This window comes from Ranitomeya imitator, chromosome 6 (assembly GCF_032444005.1).
Source record: "Ranitomeya imitator isolate aRanImi1 chromosome 6, aRanImi1.pri, whole genome shotgun sequence".
In the NCBI taxonomy this organism is placed as follows: Eukaryota; Metazoa; Chordata; class Amphibia; order Anura; family Dendrobatidae; genus Ranitomeya; species Ranitomeya imitator.
This window is the reverse complement of record NC_091287.1, coordinates 199,304,298-199,325,415: the sequence shown is the minus strand read 5'-3', so window position 1 is coordinate 199,325,415 and position 21,118 is coordinate 199,304,298. Positions and strand designations below refer to the sequence as shown.

The 21,118-nt window shown below is 43.6% G+C and overlaps 1 protein-coding gene across 1 annotated transcript in view; it reads left to right on the top strand.

Moving 5' to 3' along the window:
* The window catches only part of TRIO (trio Rho guanine nucleotide exchange factor), a 2,940,676-nt gene that overhangs the window by 675,254 nt on the left and 2,244,304 nt on the right, over positions 1 to 21,118 (top strand). Inside the window, 2 exon segments of the mRNA XM_069730426.1 lie at positions 2,057 to 2,248; positions 7,676 to 7,807. Coding sequence (XP_069586527.1) covers positions 2,057 to 2,248; positions 7,676 to 7,807 — 324 coding nt within the window.

Here is a 21,118-nt window from a genome sequence, read left to right as displayed (position 1 = left end):
TCTGACAAACAGCCGGGCAGGATTAGAGCTGCAGCTGCAGCCTGCTCCTGACCCGGAAGTGCTCCCTGCAGGACCCGGATGCAGCCCCGCGGCCATTTTGGATCCGGGGACTGCAGGGAGAAGACGCTTGGTACACGGTGAGTACATCACCGTGTACCGATCGTCTCAGGGAAGCCCGCAGGGAGCCCCCTCCCTGCACGATGCTTCCCTGCACCGCCGGCACACCGCGATCATCTTTGATCGCGGTGTGCCGGGGGGTAATGTGCCGGGAGCGGTCCGTGACCGCTCCTGGCACATAGTGCCGGATGTCAGCTGCGATAGGCAGCTGACACCCGGCCGCGATCGGCCGCGCTTTCCCCGTGAGCGCGGCCAATCGCATATGATGTACTATCCCGTCACTGGGAATTAAGTCCCAGGGCACCTCGATGGGATAGTACGTCATATGGGATTAAGGGGTTAAAGATCAAACATGACATGGCTAGTGTCAGTTATTTGTCCATTATGGATTTGGGGCTTATAGGCCGGGGTTACGGTTATGAGAAAATACAACTCTGGCAAAAAATTAAGAGACCACCACATCAAAACCCTGTCATGGGCAGCCCAATCTCCAGACCTGAACCATTAAAAACCTCTGGAATGTAATCAAGAGGATGATGGATAGTCACAAGCAATGAAACAAAGAAGAACTGCTTACATTTTTGCACCAGAAGCAGTGTGAAAGACTGGTGGAAAGCATGCCAAGATGCATGAAAGTTGTGATTAAAAGTCGTGGTTATTCCACAAAATGTTGATTTCTGAACGCTTCCTGAGTTAAAACATTAGTATTGTTGTTTCTAAATGATTATGAACTTGTTTTATTTGCGTTATTTGAGGTCTGAAAGCCCTTGTTTTGTTTTTTTTTTCTTTATTTTGACCATTTTTCTTTGTCAGGAAAAAGTTAAAAAAATATTGCTTGGCAATTCGGTTTTCAGAAGTTTATAGAATAAAAGAAAAATTTACATTTTACTCAAAAATATACCTATAAAGAGAAAAATCAGACAAACTGAACATTTTGCACTGGTCTCTTAATTTTTGCCAGAGATGTATGTATCTCTTCCCTACTTTGAAATAGCACTGAAAATGTATGTCTCATCACAACTGGACCTATACAAACTTCAATATTCAATATTTGCTTTCAGAGACATATGTCTGCCAAAGAAGCAATATTTCCCTTACAGAGACAAAACGCATCTAGTGTAAACATAGATCATTTCCTTTGAAGGGACAATATATTTCTTGGGGACAAAAGGGTTCTTCCACTTCTGTGTCTATGCATAAACGCATGTTGTCTAATAAGACCTTTTGTTTTGTCTAATTACCTGTTCATTTTAAATCTCAGTCTTTCTCACAAAAGGCAACTGAGCTGCAAAAGGACTTTCTGCATTTTAATTAAGATTGTCATTTCTATTTACGGTATCTGCCATCTATGCTTTCCAGTTTTAATCATTTCCCTTATGCTAAACTGTGTAATTCACATAGAGGTAACCACATTGCTAGCTCTTGCTTCCTACTGCAACAGAGAGAGGAGGAAGATAGAAATACCCCTTTGCTACAGGGTCATAGAGATTTTATTATTTTCTATGACGGTAACTGTGACGGGGTATGCGACAGAGCAGGAAGAGACACAAGGCCAATAAACAATCCCATGAGATTTATTGCAACAGGAAACTGGGGCAACACAAATGAAGCTAATGCTGCAGCGTCCATAATGAGTTCACAATGAGTCCACACAAAGAGAGCAGAGTCGGGGGCTCCACCTGGTAATCCGGCTCCAGGGAAATATAGAAATAGTCCTTGGATTGGATGAGTTCAATGGATCCAGCAGATGAAAAACACAGTATGGTCCATGTGTACAGGCTGGGGACACTCTGTTACAGTGACCTTTTAACAAATGAGGATTGTGGAGAACCACTTTGAATGTTTGAGGAAGTGTTATTGCAGTTAAAGTAGTATGAATTGTAAAAAACTGTCTTATTAGTGCTTATTAACTCAAATATCTCATTGCTTTCTCTTACAGAATGTCTATGTGAATATAAATCGAATTATGTCAGTAGCCAATAGACTTGTGGAATCTGGACACTATGCTTCACTGCAAATTAGGCAGATTGCCAACCAGCTTGACCAAGAGTGGAAAATGTTTGCAGCTGCTTTGGATGAGCGGAGTACATTATTGGAAATGTCTGCTGTATTTCACCAAAAAGCAGAGCAGGTTGGTCTTAGACGGTATTTAATTAGTAAAATAGTGCATACACAATGTCTTTTTCAAATGGGTATGCTCCTTTACCCACCTGCAAAAGCGCTAAAGCTATAACAAATAAACATTAGTGATGAGCGAGAGTACTCGTTGCTCGGGTTTTCCCGAGCATGCTCGGGTGACCTCCGAGTATTTGTTAGTGTTTGGAGATTTAGTTTTCATCACAGCAGCTAAATGATTTACAGCTATTAGCCAGGCTGAGTACATGTAGGGGTTGCCTGGTTTCTAGGGAATCCCCACATGTAATCAAGCTGGCTAATAGCTGTAAATCATGCTGCTGAGGAGATAAAAACTTAATCTCCCAGCAGTCATAAATACTCGGAGACCACCTGAGCGTGCTCGGAAAAACCCGAGCAACGAGTACACTCGCTCATCACTAATAAACATATGTACTGCAATGTAAAAACAATTTCCTGTGCAGATATTCTTTCTTTTGAGTTCTTTTAATCGCCTCTGTTTCCAAAGCTGCAAAAAACGTTAAAGGAAGTAACATGTCTATACTTTAGGCAGCTTCTGAGATCTTGAAGAGGTTTGAAATAATTACATATAATAAGCTACTAAATGGGAAAAAAGCCCCATTAAAAAATAACCCCTTACTAACAGGCCATTAAAACCCTAGTCTTAATATTCCTGAAATAATATTGAAACTATCCCTTTAATAATCTATATAAATTAACCGTGGGGTAAAAGTTAAAAAGAAACCCATGTTATCTGTCATTGACATTTCAGAATTCACAACCACACCACTCTGTTGCAACTTAGTGTCAATATTGGAACAGCAGCCCAAAATGCCATTCTATTGGTGGAGAAAGGAGAAAAAAACTAAAATTACTGTTCCATCATGGAACGACTTACACTCTACATCAACATGGTCTATTGTGAAACGCCATAGTAATTTTGTGGGTTTTATGTTTACGTGTTTCATGCTTGCACAAAGCCCTTTTTAAAAAAACAAACTACATAGAACTTACCGTATATACTCGAGTATAAGCCGACCCGAGTATAAGCCGAGACCCCTAATTTTGCCACAAAAAACTTGGAAAACTTATTGACTTGAGTATAAGCCTAGGGTGGGAAATGCAGAAGCTACTGGTAGATTTCAAAAATAAAAATAGATACCAATAAAAGTAAAATTAATTCAGACATCAGTAGCTTAAATGTTTTTGAATATCCATATTGAATCAGAATCCCCTTATAATGCTCCACAAAGTTCATGATGGGCCCCATAAGATTCTCCATATTAAAATATGTCCCATATAATGCTGCATAAAAGGTTGCAAAAGGTTGATGGCCCCATAAGATGCTCCATAAAATATTGTGCCCCATATAATGCTGCACAAAGGTTGATGGCCCCATAAGATGCTCCATAGACTAATATGCTGCTGCTGCGATTAAAACAAAAAAATGACATACTCACCTCTCATCATTGGGAGCCGGGTGCCAGTGTTGCCGCTGTCTCAGGCCCCCGGCACTTGCGACATTCACCTGTCCCCATTCCACCACTGCACGCCGCTCTGTCTTCCGGGTCTCTGCAGTGACTGTTCAGGCAGAGGGTGCGCACTAACCACGTCATCGCGCCCTCTGACCTGAACGTCACAGCCAGAGGACCCAGAATACAGAGCCCGGCAGTGGAACGGGGAGAGGTGAATATCGCATGGCTCACCCTCCCCCGTCATACTCACCCCCTCCTGGCATGGTCTCCCTACTTCTCCGATGGTCTTCGGCGCCCATCGACAGCTTGTTCCTGTGTTCAACGATCACATGGTACCGCTCATTAAAGTAATGAATATGCGCACCACGCCTATGGGAGTGGATTCACGTCCATATTCATTACTTTAATGAACAGTACCACGTTACCGCTGAACACAGGAAGAGCTGCGGACACCGGAGACCATCGGAGAAGCAGGGAAGTGTAGAGACCGTGTCCGGAGCAGGTGAGTATGATGTGACAGCTGACGCTCCCCCGCCGACCCCCTGGGACAATGACATGAGTATAAGCCGAGAGGGGCACTTTTAGCCTAAAAAAAATGGGCTGAAAATCTTGGCTTATACTCTAGTATATACGGTAGTTTGTTTTTGAAAAAGAGATTGGTGCAAGCATTAAAGGTGTAAAAAAAAAAAACAACCCTCAATTTTTATTTCATCCTGGAACTGCTTCTACTTTACTGCAGCACGTTGTATTTTGATACATCCGTCTCATTTCTCTACTATTCGATATACAAAAGAGGGTTGCCCTCATTTGCTGACAGGACAGCAGTAGCTGTAATATTCTTGATCAATTACTGGAATTGTGACAATCACAACCTTTTTGGGTGAGCAGCTCTGTAACTCCCTTCTCAACTTTATCTTTCAAGATTATCTTATTAGTAGAACAATATAGGTGTGTAAAATAGTCACACATATAGCTCCCCCCTTCTTCTTTTTAACATGTTTCATGAACTTATTGGTGTCAAAAATGGGCTATCCTTTTATGTCTCGTGGCTGTCGGACAGGCATGAGACATGCAGCCAGGCAACTCGAGCATATTTTTCGAGCACGCCAAAATACTCGATTAGAACATGAGCATGCTTGGATAACACCTTATCCGAGCACATTCGCTCATCACTAGTTGAGAACAAGAAAACCTAAAAATGATCAATGCAAATCACAATATTCCATAGAGGTCTGGATTTGGAATGATACTTCAATGCAAAGTGGAAAATCAACAGGCTGATCCAACTTCAGTGGAAATGCCTCAATACATGGAAATTATGCTCAGTAGTGTGTGCGGTCTCCACTTGCCTGTATGACCTCCTTACAATGCCTGCGCATTCTCCTGACGAGGTGGCGGATGTTCACCTGAGGGATCTCCTCCCAGAACTGGATAAAAGTATCAGTCAACTCCTGGACAGTCTGTGGTGCAACTTGGCGTTAGTAGGTGGAACCAGACTTGATGTCCAAGATGTGCTCAATTGAATTCAGCACTGGGGAACCAGCAGGCCAGTCTATAGCATCAATTCCTTCATCATGCAGGAACCGCTGACACACTTCAGCCTCATGAGGCCTAGCATTCTCATGCATCAGATGGAACCCATAGCCCACTACTCCTGCATATGGTCTCACAATGGGTCTGATGATCTCATTCCAGTACCTAATGGTAGTCAGAGTACCTATGGCTAGCACCTAGAGGGCTTTACATCCCTCCAAAGAAATGCCTCCGTACACTTACTGACTCACTGCCAAACCGGTCATGCTGGAGGATGTTGCAGGCAGCAGAACATTCTCCATGGCGGCTTTAGATTCGGTCACGTCTGTCACTTGTGCTCAGTGAGAACCTGCTCTCATTCGAGAAGAGCACAGAGCACCAATGTCGAATCTGGCAATCTTGGTGTTCTCTGGCAAATGCCAATCACCCTGCATGGTGTTGGTCTGTAAGCACCAAACCCACTTGTGGATATCTGGCCCTCATACCACCTTCACAGTGTCTGATTCGGACAGTTTGAGCAAACACATGGATGTTGGTGGCCTGCTGGAGGTCATTTTTGCAGGGCTCTGGCAATGTTCCTTCTAGGACAAAGGAGGAGGTTGCCCTTCTACGGACCTCACCACGTCTCCTGGTGTACTGGCATGTCTTCTGGTATCTGCTCCATGCTCTGGAGACTGTGCTTACAGACAAAGGTACTCTTCTTGCCACAGCTCAAATTGATGTGCTATTCTGGATGAGCTGCACTACCTGAGCAACTTCTGTGGACACTGCCTCATGCTACTGTACAGTACCTCTAGGAGTGAGAGCAATGGCAAAAGTGACCATAACAGCCAAAAAGGATAAGAACAGAGAAATTGTCTTTGGTCACACCCTGTAAAACCACTTCTTTATAGTGGTTGTCTTGCCAATTGCCTATCATTTCTATCATCATGTCTGCTCCATTTGCACAACAGCGGGAGAAATTGATTCACAATTGGTGTTGCTGCTTAACTGGACAGGTTGATTTCACAGAAGTGTCATTGGCTTGTTGTTAGTTACATGTCCACAAAAAGATTTTTTTTTTTTTGAGGCATTGAGGTTTTTTTTCCTTTTAAGTGGAAACCACTTCAGTGTTTCTTTTTTCTAAGCCTTCTGATTGGATGGTTCTTTATAACTGAACATATAAATAGCAAACTTGTTTTACTATAGAAAGCGTTTCAAGCATTTTTTTTTAATCAAAACGTCTACCTTTTTTTGTTTTTAGAGCTGATCTGCTCCAGAAAACCTTGTTTTCAGGTGGGTCGACTCTAACAACTGCCTGAAAAGCACCTGTAAAATGATCAAAGAATAAACATATGAAATGGCAATCGACAGATGGGCAAAAATGCAAGAAATTTCGCTTCAAGAAAAAATGCTAGTGCTTACTCATGTTTTTCCTCTCAAAAAACTTGGCATGTTTGTTCCCCTAGTAAAACGTTGTGTACTTATACCCTAAGCATTTTCAATTTATGGCATATTTTGTACAAAATTATAGGGCAGTTAGTAGGGCAATAGTTAATTATTAAATCCTTAAAGGAGTGGTCCAATGAACAAAGTACATTTTAATCAATAGATCTTAGATTAAGAATGAGTTCCACAATTGAATATGTTAAAATATGTTCATGTGCTGAAATCTTATAAATATGCCCCTGCTGTGTACAGTGTAAGGGCTGTGTCTCACCATGCAGAGATGCTAAAGTTCAATGATGGCACATATCACAGCTCCTGGCCAGGGGAGATGGCATAAGTCATATATTAGGAGAGTATACAGACAACACAGCTTCCAGCTTTTTTTAGCACTTTTGCAGTGGAAAAACGACAGAAAAACGCTAAAAATCCTGAACGTGGGCACACAGCCTAAAATTCAGCAGCTTTACCACTGTGCATTGTGCTGTGGCTGTTTCTAGCATGGAGGTCCTATATCATTCTAAGGTACACGTTCAGTATTTGGTCAGTATTTTCCATCAATATCTATCTGTAAACCAAAACCAGCAGTGGAGCAATCAGAGAAAAAGTATAATAGAAACACATCACCACTTCTGCATTTTTCACCCACTCTTGCTTTTGTCTTACAAATACTGATGGAAAATGCTGACCAAACATTGAACGTTCAAACATGGCCTAAGAGCCAGAAGTAGCAGCAAGTTCAAAAAGGACAACCCTCCACTTCCTTTAATCCATCCTGCTTGTCTGGAACTATATATAGATCAGGGAGTAGACGGCAAGTTTCTAAGAATGGAGACCCCTAATGCCAGTAACAGTAGAATAATTATATATTGTAGGGAAAAGTTTATCAACAACAGTGACCCTTTAAGACAGCAATAAAATTGCACTGGCTTTAGTCTAATAACTGATATTTGTGCAAATATGACTTTGTAATTACTTTTTTTTTTCAATAGTACATGAGCAATGTTGATTTATGGTGTAAAGCTTGTGGAAAAGTTGATCTTCCTTCAGAGCTGCAAGATTTGGAAGATGCTATACATCATCATCAAGGAATTTATGAACACATCACTGTTGCGTACTCTGAGGTAAAATCTTAAAATCACTTGATTACCACAAGATTTTGCTTTTTCATTATAAGTTACCATGTTTTTTGGACTATAAGACTCACTTTTTCCCCCAAATTTTTTTGGGGAAAATGGGGGTGCGTCTTATAGTCGGAATATAGTTATAAGTAGTGTGGCCTCAGCAGGAGTCGGGCGATTCTGCTGCGGTCTGACTCTGCAGGGCGATGATCACACTCCCCTCCAGCAGATTTGGCGGTGCTCTGTGGTGTGGGAGGCTCTGCCGGCAGTTTGTGAAAGCCCCATACAATCCTGCATATAGGTTGATAGCCCCATAAGATGCTCCATAGATTATTCCCCATTCAATCCTGCATAAAGGTTGATGGCCCTATAAGATGCTCCATAGATTATGCCCCATACAATCCTGCATAAAGGTTGATGGCCCCATAACATGCTCCATAGATTATGCCCCATACAATCCTGCATAAAGGTTGGTGGCCCCATAAGATGCTCCATAGATTATGCCCCATATGCTATTGCGATGAAGAGAAAAAAAATGACATATTCATCTCTCGTTGCTCAGGCCCCCGGCACTTGCGATATTCACCTGTCCCCGTTCCACTGCTGCGTGCCGCTCTGTCTTCTGGCTCTCTGACTGTTCAGGCAGAGGGCGGCGCGCACTAACTACGTCATTGCGCCCTCTGACCTGTACAGTCACAGCCAGAGGACGCAGAAGACGGAGCCTGGCGGTGGAACGGGGACAGGTGAATATCGCAATGCTCACCCTCCCCCGTTATTCTCACCCTCCCAGCATGGTCCCTGCTTCTCCGTCGTCCCTGACCGGCAGCTTTCACTGGTACCGCTTATTAAAGTAATGAATATGCGGCTCCACCCGTATGGGAGTGGAGTCGCGTCCATATTCATTATTTTAATGAGCGGTACCATGTGATCGCTGAGTACAGGAAGAGATGCGGGCGCCGGAGAAGCAGGGATGTGCAGAGATGCGTCGGGAGCAGGTGAGTATGATTTGACATACCGCCCCCCGCCGACCCCCGGGGACAATGACTCGCGTATAAGCCGAAAGGGGCACTTTCAGCCTAAAAAAATGGGCTGAAAATCTTGGCTTGTACTCGAGTATATACGGTATATTATGCATCTGACCTATTTCCACATGGATTAATGTAATCATTTTGTAATGTATTGAACGTTTCACAAAAAATGCCTGTATTCTGCTTACCGTATTTTTCGGACTATAAGATGCACTTTTTTCCTCCCAAAATGTGGAGGAAAATGGAGGGAGCGTCTTATTGTCCGGATATATTGGCTCTGGCTGTGATGGGGAGGTGGGGGAGCGGTATCGGAGGAGCAGCGGGTCACAGAGGCAGGAGCCGGTGGTTCCATCTAACTCCTGTGCCCGCTGCTAAAGAGAAATAAATATGCGCTGCATTCCACGCATATGGGCGTAGAGTGCAATGAATATTCATTTCTCCCTGGCATCCTGGTATGATTGATTGGCCCCATCCCCTTGCTGGTGTGATTGGCCACATCCACTTGCTGGTATGATTGGTCCCATCCCAGTCCTGGTATCCATGGCCCCGTCAGAAAAGATTAAAAAAACAAACCTTTACTCATACTTTCCTCTGCTCCCTCGCAGTCACAGCGTCCTGCTCCGGTGCCAGCAGCTGCTTAATGCTTGTAAGCAGCGCATGGCAGGGACATCATGTGCTGCTCACAAACAGAGCACAGCTGCCGGAATACTCAGGGGATGTACATCAGAGATCGCGGTGAGTATCCATTCCTCTTCGCGCATTGTCAGCCAGCGGCTTCCTGCTGCGGCCGGCGGTCGCATGTGCCGATACTTAAAAGAAATGAATATTTTCATTTCTCGACATGACCCAGTCAATGCGTTTGTCTGGGACAATCCATAAGGGAGAGTGAATGGCATGCTTAATACAGGGGTAGATGTGGACTGCCCTTGTAAGGGCTGTAGTCTTGGGGATAGATTACTGCTAGCCCCATAGGGATTGACAGGGTATTGTCGTCCCCACACATTGTTCCATCATCCCTAAACCCAGGAATATCCATGTCTCCTATACTTGATCATCGGAATTGGTGAGATCGTTCCTCTTTATGATTTATTCTCACAAGTTGCATATTTTGCATCATTTCATTGTTTGGGATATTTATGTGATAACTGTTATTTATCTATGCAACCAAGGGTATAAGAATTATTACTGCAACCTGCATGAGTGATTTGCATGTGCAGTAACTCTCTGGATACCATTCCCTGGTCCATATTGATTTCGCTATAGCCACTGCAAGAAAATTCTTTTTATCCTAAAGGGGTTTTTGTTTCTGTATTGTCTTGGTCTTACATGATTGAAACTTTACCCCCTGTAATTTACTTCACTTAGGGTGACACTTTGTTTGTGATATCTTTTAAGCTCACAATTAAAGTTATGTTTTAATTTCCACCTATGCTGTATCATATTCATTGTTTGGTGGGATCATTCTAACCATTGGTAGTTGTACTACATTTTTTGCGTTTTTTCAGAAAAAGAAAAGGAAAATCCAGTTTTGTTGAGCCGGACTTTAATTTTTTCTATACCAGAATAGGGATTGGGCCATGCATACCAGAATAAGGATTGGGCCATGCATACCAGAATAAGGATTGGGCCATGCATACCAGTATAAGGATTGGGCCATGCATACCAGGATGGGGATGAGGGTCATGCATACCAGGATAGGGATAAGGGGACCGTATTTACCAGGATAGGTGATCTTAAGTACAGAATTGACCACATTTTTTGCTTCAGTTCCCCCCTCCCCCCCCCCCCCATAATTTCCTTCTCTAAAACCTAGGTGCGTCTTATGGTACAGTGCGTCTTATAGTCCAAAAAATACAGTATTCTTCATTCCTCATATTCTGCAGTATGAATCCCTTTCCCACTGGAGACATATCTATATGTCCCTGTGACCTGGTTGTTATTGACCTGGGATGTATGAATACGTCCCGATGATTTTGCACACACATGGGCTGTGAGTGTGCGATCACCGCCGGGTATTAGTTGATTCTGATAGTTGACACCTGGCTCCCGGCACATTAACCCCCTAAATGCTGACGTCGCGCAGGGTCCCGATCGTTGCCATGGTGACCCGATTAGCAACTTTCTCTGTCAGTGCAGCACTGACAGTTTGCATAGCAGTAGGGATTCTGCTGCTTCCCCATTCTATACAAGTGGTCTGCCTGCAAAAAATGATAGTCGCATAATGGGACAAAGTAAAATAAGTAAAAAGATGTTTTAAAAAATAGTAAAAATATTTTTAAAAATCTAAATATTTATGAAAAAAAAACAATACAAGTACACATATTTGGTATTGCCACGTCTGGAATTACCCGACCTATGAAACTGTCCCACTAGTTAACCCCTTTAGTCTACATAATAGAAAAACAGAAAGAAGGCTAAAAACAATGCTTTATCATCATACCGCCGAACAAAAGTGGAATAAAAAGTGATAGAAAAGACTAATATAAATAAAAATGGTACAGCTGAAAATGTCATCTTGTCCTGCAAAAAAACAAGCCATCATACAGCTCCTTCAGTAGAAAAATAAAAACGTTATAGCAGTCAGAATATAGCGATGCAAAAATAATTATTTTTTCTATAAAATAGTTTTTGTGTAAAAGTATCAAAGCATAGAAAAAAATATAAATGGGTTTTTGCTGTAAACTTACTGACCCAAAGAATAAAGCTGCCTTATCAATTTTACCACAAGCGGAACGAGGTAAAACCCCTCCCCCTGATGCAAAAACTGTTTTGCAATAAAAATGTCTTTTAGTGTGTGACAACAGGCAAACCTAAAAACCTGATATAAATCTGGTATCACTGTAATCACACTGACCCTGTTCTGTCTTCCTCCACGTAGGATGCTGTGTGGATTCCAACATACGGCTAAACCTTCATCCACATCCCAGTAAACAGACTGTGTTGATGCTTAAGTCTTATTTATTAGGGTGATGATAACCAAAACTATAACGTTGAACAACAATGGTGGACAGTATTCATAGTAGATGATCGAATAGTGAATGATGTTGATGTACAAGTCATCTACGTAAAAATCCTTTTCCACAAAGGACCTGACGTCCGAGCCATACTCTTCTTCACCCTTTTTGGCAGAATGTCAGAGGCCGTAGATTGCGACCGCTGGGGAAGGACTGTTCCCAAAGATGTGTACCCGCATCCGGTACTCTGCGATGTCTTCGTCCGGGTCGTTGTCACGGTACCAGAAGAACCTCAGGTAGTTTCTGTGTTCCTCTTTGACGAGAAAACAGTGGAACATCTGTTGTATGTCAGCCATAAATGCCACTGAATCTCTACGGAAACAGAGTAATACTTCCAGAAGTCTGTTGTTGAGGTCTGGGCCCGACAGTAAGACATCATTCAATGACACGTCTTCGCATTTGGCACTTGAGTCGAATACCACTCTAATTTGACCTGGCTTCTTAGGATGGTACACTCCGAAGATGGGCAGGTACCAACACTCCTCTCCGTGTCGAAGTGCAGGTGCAATCTCTGCGTGGTTGTTCTGGAATATCTTTCCCATGAAGGTAAAGAAATGTTCCTTCGTCTCAGGTGACTTCTGAAGCTTGTGTCCTAGGGAGATGAATCTGCTGTAGACCAATTCCTTGTTGTTGGGTAGGCGTCTCCTCTGAGGTCGAAATGGTAGAGGTGCGACCCAACTATTCGACGTATCCTTGACTATTTGTTCGTCCATGATGTCCAGGAATATCTTGTCTTCTATAGACATCGCTACCTTGTTGTCTTCCTTCGTCCTGTGGAAGACTGTACATCCTATGTGGTCTTGTTCACCTTCTCAGGCGTGGTCTTCGTTGATTGGAACTGAGAAAGGGCAAGGTAGTGGAGTGCTGCTCGGTAGTTCATTTACCAGCAGACTATTGTGACACGGCTGGAAGAGAGATGGACGTCCATTTTCTAGTGTGCTGGTAAGCATACTGTTGACTGAGACCGGCTTGTGTGCTCCTCCCAGACAGACATCTCCTACAATGACCCATCCAAGGTCTTGCCTCTGCACGTATGGAGCATTCCGTGAGCCGTTGATATATTCTCTAGTCTTGTGGACTCGTAGTATATCTCTTCCCAGAAGTAAAGCTATTGGCGCTTCTGGTTCCAACTCAGGTATCAGGTGGGCTATACGCTTCAGATGGGGGTGATACGTTGCCACCTCTGGTGAAGGTATCTCAGACCTGTTGTCAGGAATCTGGTTGCACTCCAGGATGGTCGGTAGTGACAGACAGGTCTGGCCATCCATGGACTCCACTTTGTATCCGGTTGCTTTCCTCCCCGCCGTCTCGACGGTACCTGAACATGTCCTAAGGGAGTAGGGAGAACCGGGGCCTACAATGTTGAAGTTGTCAAAGAAGATGGACCTGGCTAAAGACCTATTACTTTGGTCATCTAGGATTGCATATATCTTGAGCGCTTTGTCTCTGTGGCCTGTTGGATAGACTCGGACAAGGCAGATTTTTGAGCAGGATCTTCCTCCCTTGAGTCCCTTACAGATCTCCGTACATTGAGAGGTGACCGCAGGGGTGTCTTCGTCGGTGTTCTTCTGTTTCTCATCATGCTCCTCTGCTTGTGACAACACTCCTGGAGGTGGTCCAGGATGCAAGGCTGTATTGTGATCCGTGCTGCTGCATTCTGCACATTTCACGCTAGCTCCACAGTTCCTGGCGAAGTGAGAGGTTGTAGCACAGCATTTGAAGCAGATGTTGTTTTCCTTGAGGAAACCTTTGCGATCCTCTAAAGTCTTCTCCCTGAAGGCTCTGCACTTTAGTAGAGGCTGTGGTTTCCTGTGTAGAGGGCACTGCTTACTGACATCCTGAGGTTTGCTCTCTACCGTAGGGGGCTTAGTTATCTTGTGTGGAGGACCTGTGGAATCAATATCAGTTTTATGGACTGCCACGGGTGTCTTACTGGGTTTGACACCAGGGGTAGTGGAACTTGACAGAGTGAAATCAAAACTAGGGTCATTTCTGATCTTGGCTTGCTGGGTGACAAACTCAACAAATACAGTAAAAGGAGGGAATAGTACGTTATGAATTTGTTTATACCGTGAACCATGTATAATCCACCTTTTTTGAAGATTGTAAGGAAGTTTCTGTACTATTGGACTGACACCCCTAGCAGTGTCTAAGAATGCCAATCCAGCCAAGTGACCTTCCTTCTGGGCGACCTGTAACTCTATCAATAAATCACTCAATTCTCTAAGTCTTTGATAACCCTTGGGCCCTATCTTAGGGAAATCATCAATTTTTTTGAATAAAGCATTCTCTATTACTTCTACGGACCCATAGCATTCGTCAAGTCTTTCCCACACTTTACGTAAACCTATGTGTGGGTATTCTATGTTAATGTCTCTTAGTCTTTTAGCATGCTCGACCGATTCAGTTCCAAGCCACTTTACCAGGAGATCTAACTCCTCACTACTAGAAAGGCCCAGTCCCTGAATGGCGTTCTGGAACGAAGCTCGCCACGACCTGTAGTTTTCGGCTTTGTCAGTGAACTTTACAAGTCCTTTTGTTACCAGTTCTCGGCGGGCAAAGAACTTTGCCAAGTCTATGGTGGCTTGATCAGTGTTGGTACGAGCCGGTATGTTATAGCCATGTCTAGTGTGTGGTGCATCACCATACCTGTGAGACGCTCTTGGCTTCGGACAGTCTGCATAGTACCTTTCTGGTGAAGAAGATGTCTCTTTAAGGTGAGGTGGGAGCTGTACCTTCTTCTCAGTGGAACGGTAGCTGTGGTCGACTCTTCTGTGTTGGACGTCCTCTTGTTTGTAGTAGCGAAGTTCGGGGTTGGATCGATGATAATCGGCGTAGGCTGATCGTTGTAGTCTATCTAGGGTGTTGTCCATGCTGGAGTGTCGATGAACGTACTCTGCGACGCGCTGAGCTGGATCTTGCTGCTCTAGATCTGTTCCAAGAACGTTGCTGCGTCCCTCATAATCAGGATCCTTCATGGCTTCCAAGTACTCTGCCTTAGCTATTGCAGCTGCTGCCTCTTTGTCTACCATAAGTCTTTCTAGAGACACTTGCAGGCGCGCACCTTCTGCTTCTTGCTCTGTTTGTCTCAGCTTTAGATGTATTTCTTTCTCGGCGAAGGAAGACCTCGCTTTGGCTGCTTCAGCTTCAGCACGAGCGACAGCAGCCAGCTCTGCTAATGATGACCTGCTAGAGCTTGCGCGTGACCTCGTCTTGAGTGAGGATGTGCTGTTTCGAGACATTGTGCGGTTAGCTGCGTACTGCTGAGTGTTTTGGCGGGAAACTGAGTCTGTGTGCGGTGAGCTTCCGCGTGGCAGGAATGATGTAGCTCTTCTTGGCGGGCTGCAGTATAGTTCTGCGGCTGTATGGCGGCTGTTGTGATACCCGAATGCGGAGCAGTGTGGGTGTTAGCGGTTCCGTACAGTCTGATCAACTACAGCCTGCGACCGGCTATCAGTTTCACTAAAGGCAGCTAATCTGTTCTTACTTTACAATCACCGCCTGCGACTGGCGGTCTCATTTTTCACTGATCTGTCTTCCTCCACGTAGGATGCTGTGTGGATTCCAACATACGGCTAAACCTTCATCCACATCCCAGTAAACAGACTGTGTTGATGCTTAAGTCTTATTTATTAGGGTGATGATAACCAAAACTATAACGTTGAACAACAATGGTGGACAGTATTCATAGTAGATGATCGAATAGTGAATGATGTTGATGTACAAGGTGGATGTTCAGTGAATAATCATAGTGGATGACTGATCATAGTGGATGACTGATCATAGTGGATGACTGGTTAAAAACTGTAAAGAATAACAGCATTTCAGTATATGCACATACAGGGTGCAATCACATAAATAACTGGGACATTACAGCAGAAATTATACAGAGTGCATTACACAGTAATTCTGCAGCACTGCCCTATTCTATACAAAGATGCATCTATCTAAATGCAGAGTACACATTAACCTAACTGCAAGCTGCAAAGCACAATCTGCCTAACTATATTTGACTATAGGAGCTGCATAAGGCTTAAATACTAACACAAACATAAGATGCATTAAACCTTTATAAACGTACCGAGATCCGTTAGGACAGGGGTAAGAAAGTAAGCGAGACAGGAGCACGTGTGCCTCTCTTCAGACCAGAGGAAAATGGCTACTGAAGCTTGTCTTCCACAAAAAGAATGAGGGCGGAACTTACCCAGAAGACATTGCTGTTCTGAGTGAAAGGTTGGTAAACAACATGAAAAGTAGGCAACTGATGACCTCCAGTGGCCACAACTTGAATTACAAGATAATTAACTTTCTGCACAATAAGATGGGCAGAACAGGCCCAAAGAATAAAGTCACCTATTCACTTATACTACACAAGGAATGGCATAAAAAATATATAAAGCCAACTGCAGATAAATTCCCAAAGGAGTATACTTTAAAAAATGGGGTCACATGAGGATTCTGATCTTCTAGCAGTTAGGCCTCTGTATATGGAATCCGCAAGTTATTCTAGGAAACGCTGCGCTCCAGGAGGCAAATAGCGCTCCATCACTCCCGAATCTCTCCATATTGCAAAGCAGTACTGTACAACCACATATGGGATATTGCTACATTCAGTAGAAATTTTGGGACAAATTATGGTGATATTTTTACCCACTTCTTGTGTGGAAATGTAAATTTTTAAAAAAATTTTGGTGGTAAAAATGTAGTTACCGTAATTTTTCTTCACTGCTCAATGGTATAAAATTCTGGGGCACAACCATGGTGTCATTATGATCACTGCAATCCTAGATGAATGCATTAAGAGGTGTAGTTTGTAAAATGGGGTCGCTTATAGAGGGTTCTGCTGTTCTGGCAACTCAGGGGCTCTCCCAGTGGGTCATGGCACCCACAAACCATAACAGTATAATTTGCACTATGATATGGTATTCCTTCCCTTCTGAGCTTTGCACTGTGCCTGAAAAATACTTTCCTATTACATGTAGGAAAAAATTTACCTCAGTTTGTTGGAAAAAAAAAATTGTTTTAGCCCTGTGAGATGGCACTCACCAGCGAATACTCGCTTGGCAAAGGCATAAATGCACATGGGCACTGTTTTTGCACTTAAACAGTCTATTTGGTTTATTCTGGTATCACTAACCATAGAAAGGTGAACCAAAGGCAAACAGTCTTTACATAAGGCTTCTCATCATTAGTTTGCGGCAACTAAACATGCTGGTCCTCTTTTGACCAGTTGGCGTGGGTTTCCACACAGTACTTTATTTGAGCACCTTCTGACTCTTTGTCAGTCCTCTCTCCTGTGGAAACTGCCTTACGGGGTTCACCAACTTGCCTGACAGACATATACCAGTCGGTTCCAGACCCACCGAAGGATGGTAGCTTCCCCACACAGCAGCCGTCACCGGCTCTGCAGGTCCTTGACCTCACCTTGTGCTCTTCAGGGATCCGGTCCCCACACACACAGGACCTCCCAACACAGAAGCCACTCAGGACCACTGCCTCACCAGGTGCTCTTCAGGATGTCTATCCCAGACTGGGACCGTCCAACACCAAGGCCTCTACAGTGTGCTGTTCAGGACGTTGGTCCCCAGTTGGGACAATCCAAAACACAGGCCACCAGGTCCCAAAGCCCCACCACGTGCTATTCAGGAAGTTAACACTCCCAACACATAGGCTTCCAGGACCTTCCAGCACAGAACCATTCAGGTCCATACTCAAGAGACATGTGGCCCACTCCCTGGTCACATATACTTGTAACCACTCCCCTAGGTGGGAGTGTGTGTGTGGCTAGTTTGACCCGCCCAGCTCTCATAACTTTCCCTGTCAGCCTCCCTTCACAATTATACAAACAACACATTTATTTGTGGGACTACAGGTTTCAGAACATCCTTACTTCAGGCTGACAGCACAGAGTATCTTCCTCTGCACACATACACACATATTGGCCATTCACTATAATGCCAGATTTTGTCTCATCACCATAGTTATGCCTGCGACTGCCATGATTCCTATGGCCTCAGTACACATCAATGCGCATTCCTGGAATACCATAAAGCGCTCCCTACCTGTAACAGGGGTCACTGCATCACAGCCCTTAAAAAAATTAAAAGCTTGTGGCTGAAACAACATTTTAGTGGTAAAAATGTAATTTATTCTTTCTTAACCGCTCAGTGGTATAAAATTGTGTGAGACACATGTGGTGTCAATATAATCAATGCACCACTATATGAATTCATTGGGGAGTGTAGTTTGGAAAATGAGTTCACATATGGGGGCTTTCTGTTCTGTCATTTCAGGGGCTCCGCCTATTATTTAGATGGAAAACCCAAGTGGTCAGCGTAGAGCAGCAGATATATGATCCCAAACGTTATGTAAAATGTTCCCAATAAAAGCTTCAACTTAACCCACAAAAAAGGCAAGTCCCCATCAGGTCTGTCAACTGTTAATGGAAATGTAGGGGGCTTCCTCATTACTGGTAGTACAAAGTCTCTGGAAAGCGAAATGACTCCTTGCCCCCCAAAAGAAATTCAGCAAATTCTCCGCTCCCAAATCCAAATGCCCCCCTCCCTTCTGAACCCCAGTGTGCCTAAACCACATTTAGCGCCCGCATGTTTAGCATTTCTGTAGTGATGAGAGCCCACTTAATTTACAGTTGCATGTTTCCAGAAGCATGAGTTGAGCATAGTGTACTGGTCACTACAATGGAAGTTTGCAATTTTCACTCAGCAACATCCATTGCTGCTTGTGTCTGGAAAACACCCATGGAGTAAAAATCATCACTACATCTGTAGATAAATTCCTAAAGGGTTATAATTTCCAAAATGGGGTCACTTGAGGGGGAATTCTGCTTTTCTAGCACTTATGGGCTCTTTATATGGAATCCGCAAACTAGTTTGGGAAAATCTGTGCTCTAGGAGGCAATTAGCGCACTGTCCCTCCCGAGTCACTCCGTATAGCTAAGCAGTACAGTACAGCCACATATGGGATATTTCTACATTCAGCTGAAATTGTGGGACAAATTCTGTTGACATTTTTACCTATTTCCCAGTGTGAAAATGTATAACTTGAGGCTAACACAAGTTACCACACAAGTGGTAAAAATATAAATTATTTTTTCTACAGTGCCCAATAGTATAAAAGTTTGTGACACACCCGTGGTGTCAATATCATTACTGCACCCCTAGATTAATTCATTGAGAGGTTTAGATGGTAAAATGGGGTCACTTATGGGGGGTTCTGCTGTTCTTTCACCTCAGGGGCTCTGACAATGTAACATGGCATCCTCAAACAAGTACAGCAAAATCTGCATTGTAATATGGTGCCACTTCCCTTCTGAGCTTTTCAGGGATTAATGCAGTTCCCACATATATGGTCAAATACGTCCCAGGGGGTGATAGATTCCCTTTTATAAGTTAAATTCCGCTGTCAACCTTTGACAGCGGCACTTAACATGCTCCTGCCGTAAGTTGTCTGTTACTTCACCCATTGGCACCTCTGTCACATGATCGAATGGCACCGATGGGTTGCCATGATAGACGTCCCCCATTGTCTTCATTGCCTATCTGATATGCCTGCTTCCTGTTGGTCGGCAATCATAGCAGATAATCATTTCTACTACTGCTATGTGTAGCACAAGTGATTATAAGATTGCAGCTTTAATTCTGCTAAGCATTGAAGCATGTAAACTGTTAAAAAAATGTTTTAAAGAATTGCCCTATTCAAAGTAAAACAGCAAAAAAAAACACTTATTTGGTATCGCCGCGTTCAGAAACGCCCAAGCTATCAAAATATAAAAAGAATTAATCCGATCAGTAAATAGAGTAACGTGAAAAAAAATCAAAATGCCAGAATTTCATTTTTTGGTCGCTGCAATACTGCAATAACATACATTAACAGGCCTTCAAAACATCATAACCCAAAATGGTATCAGTAAAAACATCCGCTTTGTGTGCAAAAAATAAACCCTCACTCATCCCCAGATCCCGAAAAATGGAGATGCTACAGGTCTCTGAAAATGGCGCCATTTTTTATTTTTTTTTTTACAAACTTTGAATTTATTTTTTTCACCTCTTAAAGGGAACCTGTCACACCGAAAATCGAAGGTGAGGTAAGCCCACTGGCATCAGGGGCTTATCTACAGCATTCTGGAATGCTGTAGATAAGCCCTCGATGTATCCTAAAAGATGAGAAAAAGAGGTTATATTATACTCACCCAGGGGCGTTCCTGCTGCTGGTCCTGTCTGATGGGCGTCGCGGTCCGGTCCGGCGCCTCCTATCTTCAGCAGATGACGTCCTCTTCTGGTCTTCACGCTGCAGCTCTGGCGCAGGCGTTCTTTGTCTGCCCTGTTGAGGGCAGAGCAAAGTAATGCAGTGCGCAGGCGCCGGGCCTCTCTGACCTTTCCCGGTGCCTGCGCACTGCAGTACTTTGCTCTGCCCTCAACAGGGCAGACAAAGTACACCTGCGCCGGAGCCGCAGCGTGAAGACCAGAAGAGGAAGTCATCCTATGAAGATGGGAGTCCCTGAACCGGACCGTGACGCCCATCGGATTGGACCGCCCGCCCAGGTGAGTATAATCTAACCTCTTTTTATCATCTTTTAGGATACATCGGGGGCTTATCTACAGCATGCCAGAATGCTGTAGATAAGCCCCTGATGTTGGTGGGCTTAGCTCGATTTTGGGGGTGACAGGTTCCCGTTAAATAAAAAAGAAGAAATACATGTTCCGTATCTGCAAACTCGTAATAGCCTGGTGAATCATAATGGCAGGTCTCTTTTAGCATTTAGTGAATATGGTAAAAAAAATAAATTTGTGGAACAGCACTTTTTTGCAATTTCACTGCACTTGAATTTTTTCCCCGTTTTCCAATACACTATATGTTAAAATCAACAGTTTTGTTTAAAAGTACAACTCGTCCCACAAAAAAAGCCCTCACACTGCCATATTGACGAAAAAATAAAAAATGTATTGCTCTAGGAAAAAGGGGAGAAAACAAACCCCCACTAAAATGGAAAATCCCAAGGTCGTGAAAGTTAAAGGGATATTCTAGGCATATGAATATTTTTTTCTGTCCCTACAGTGAGTCTAATGACCCCCGTTATTATTTTTCACATTGAGCGCTCCCTCACCTCACTGCAGACATCCATGCAGTTTATTGCTTATGTTCCAGATTTCCTTCCAGCTTTCCCTCCAGATCATCCAGTTTACATTTACCATGATTAAGTGCACTGAACACATCCCAAACTCACACCAATGGATTTAGTGAGCAGCTGATTT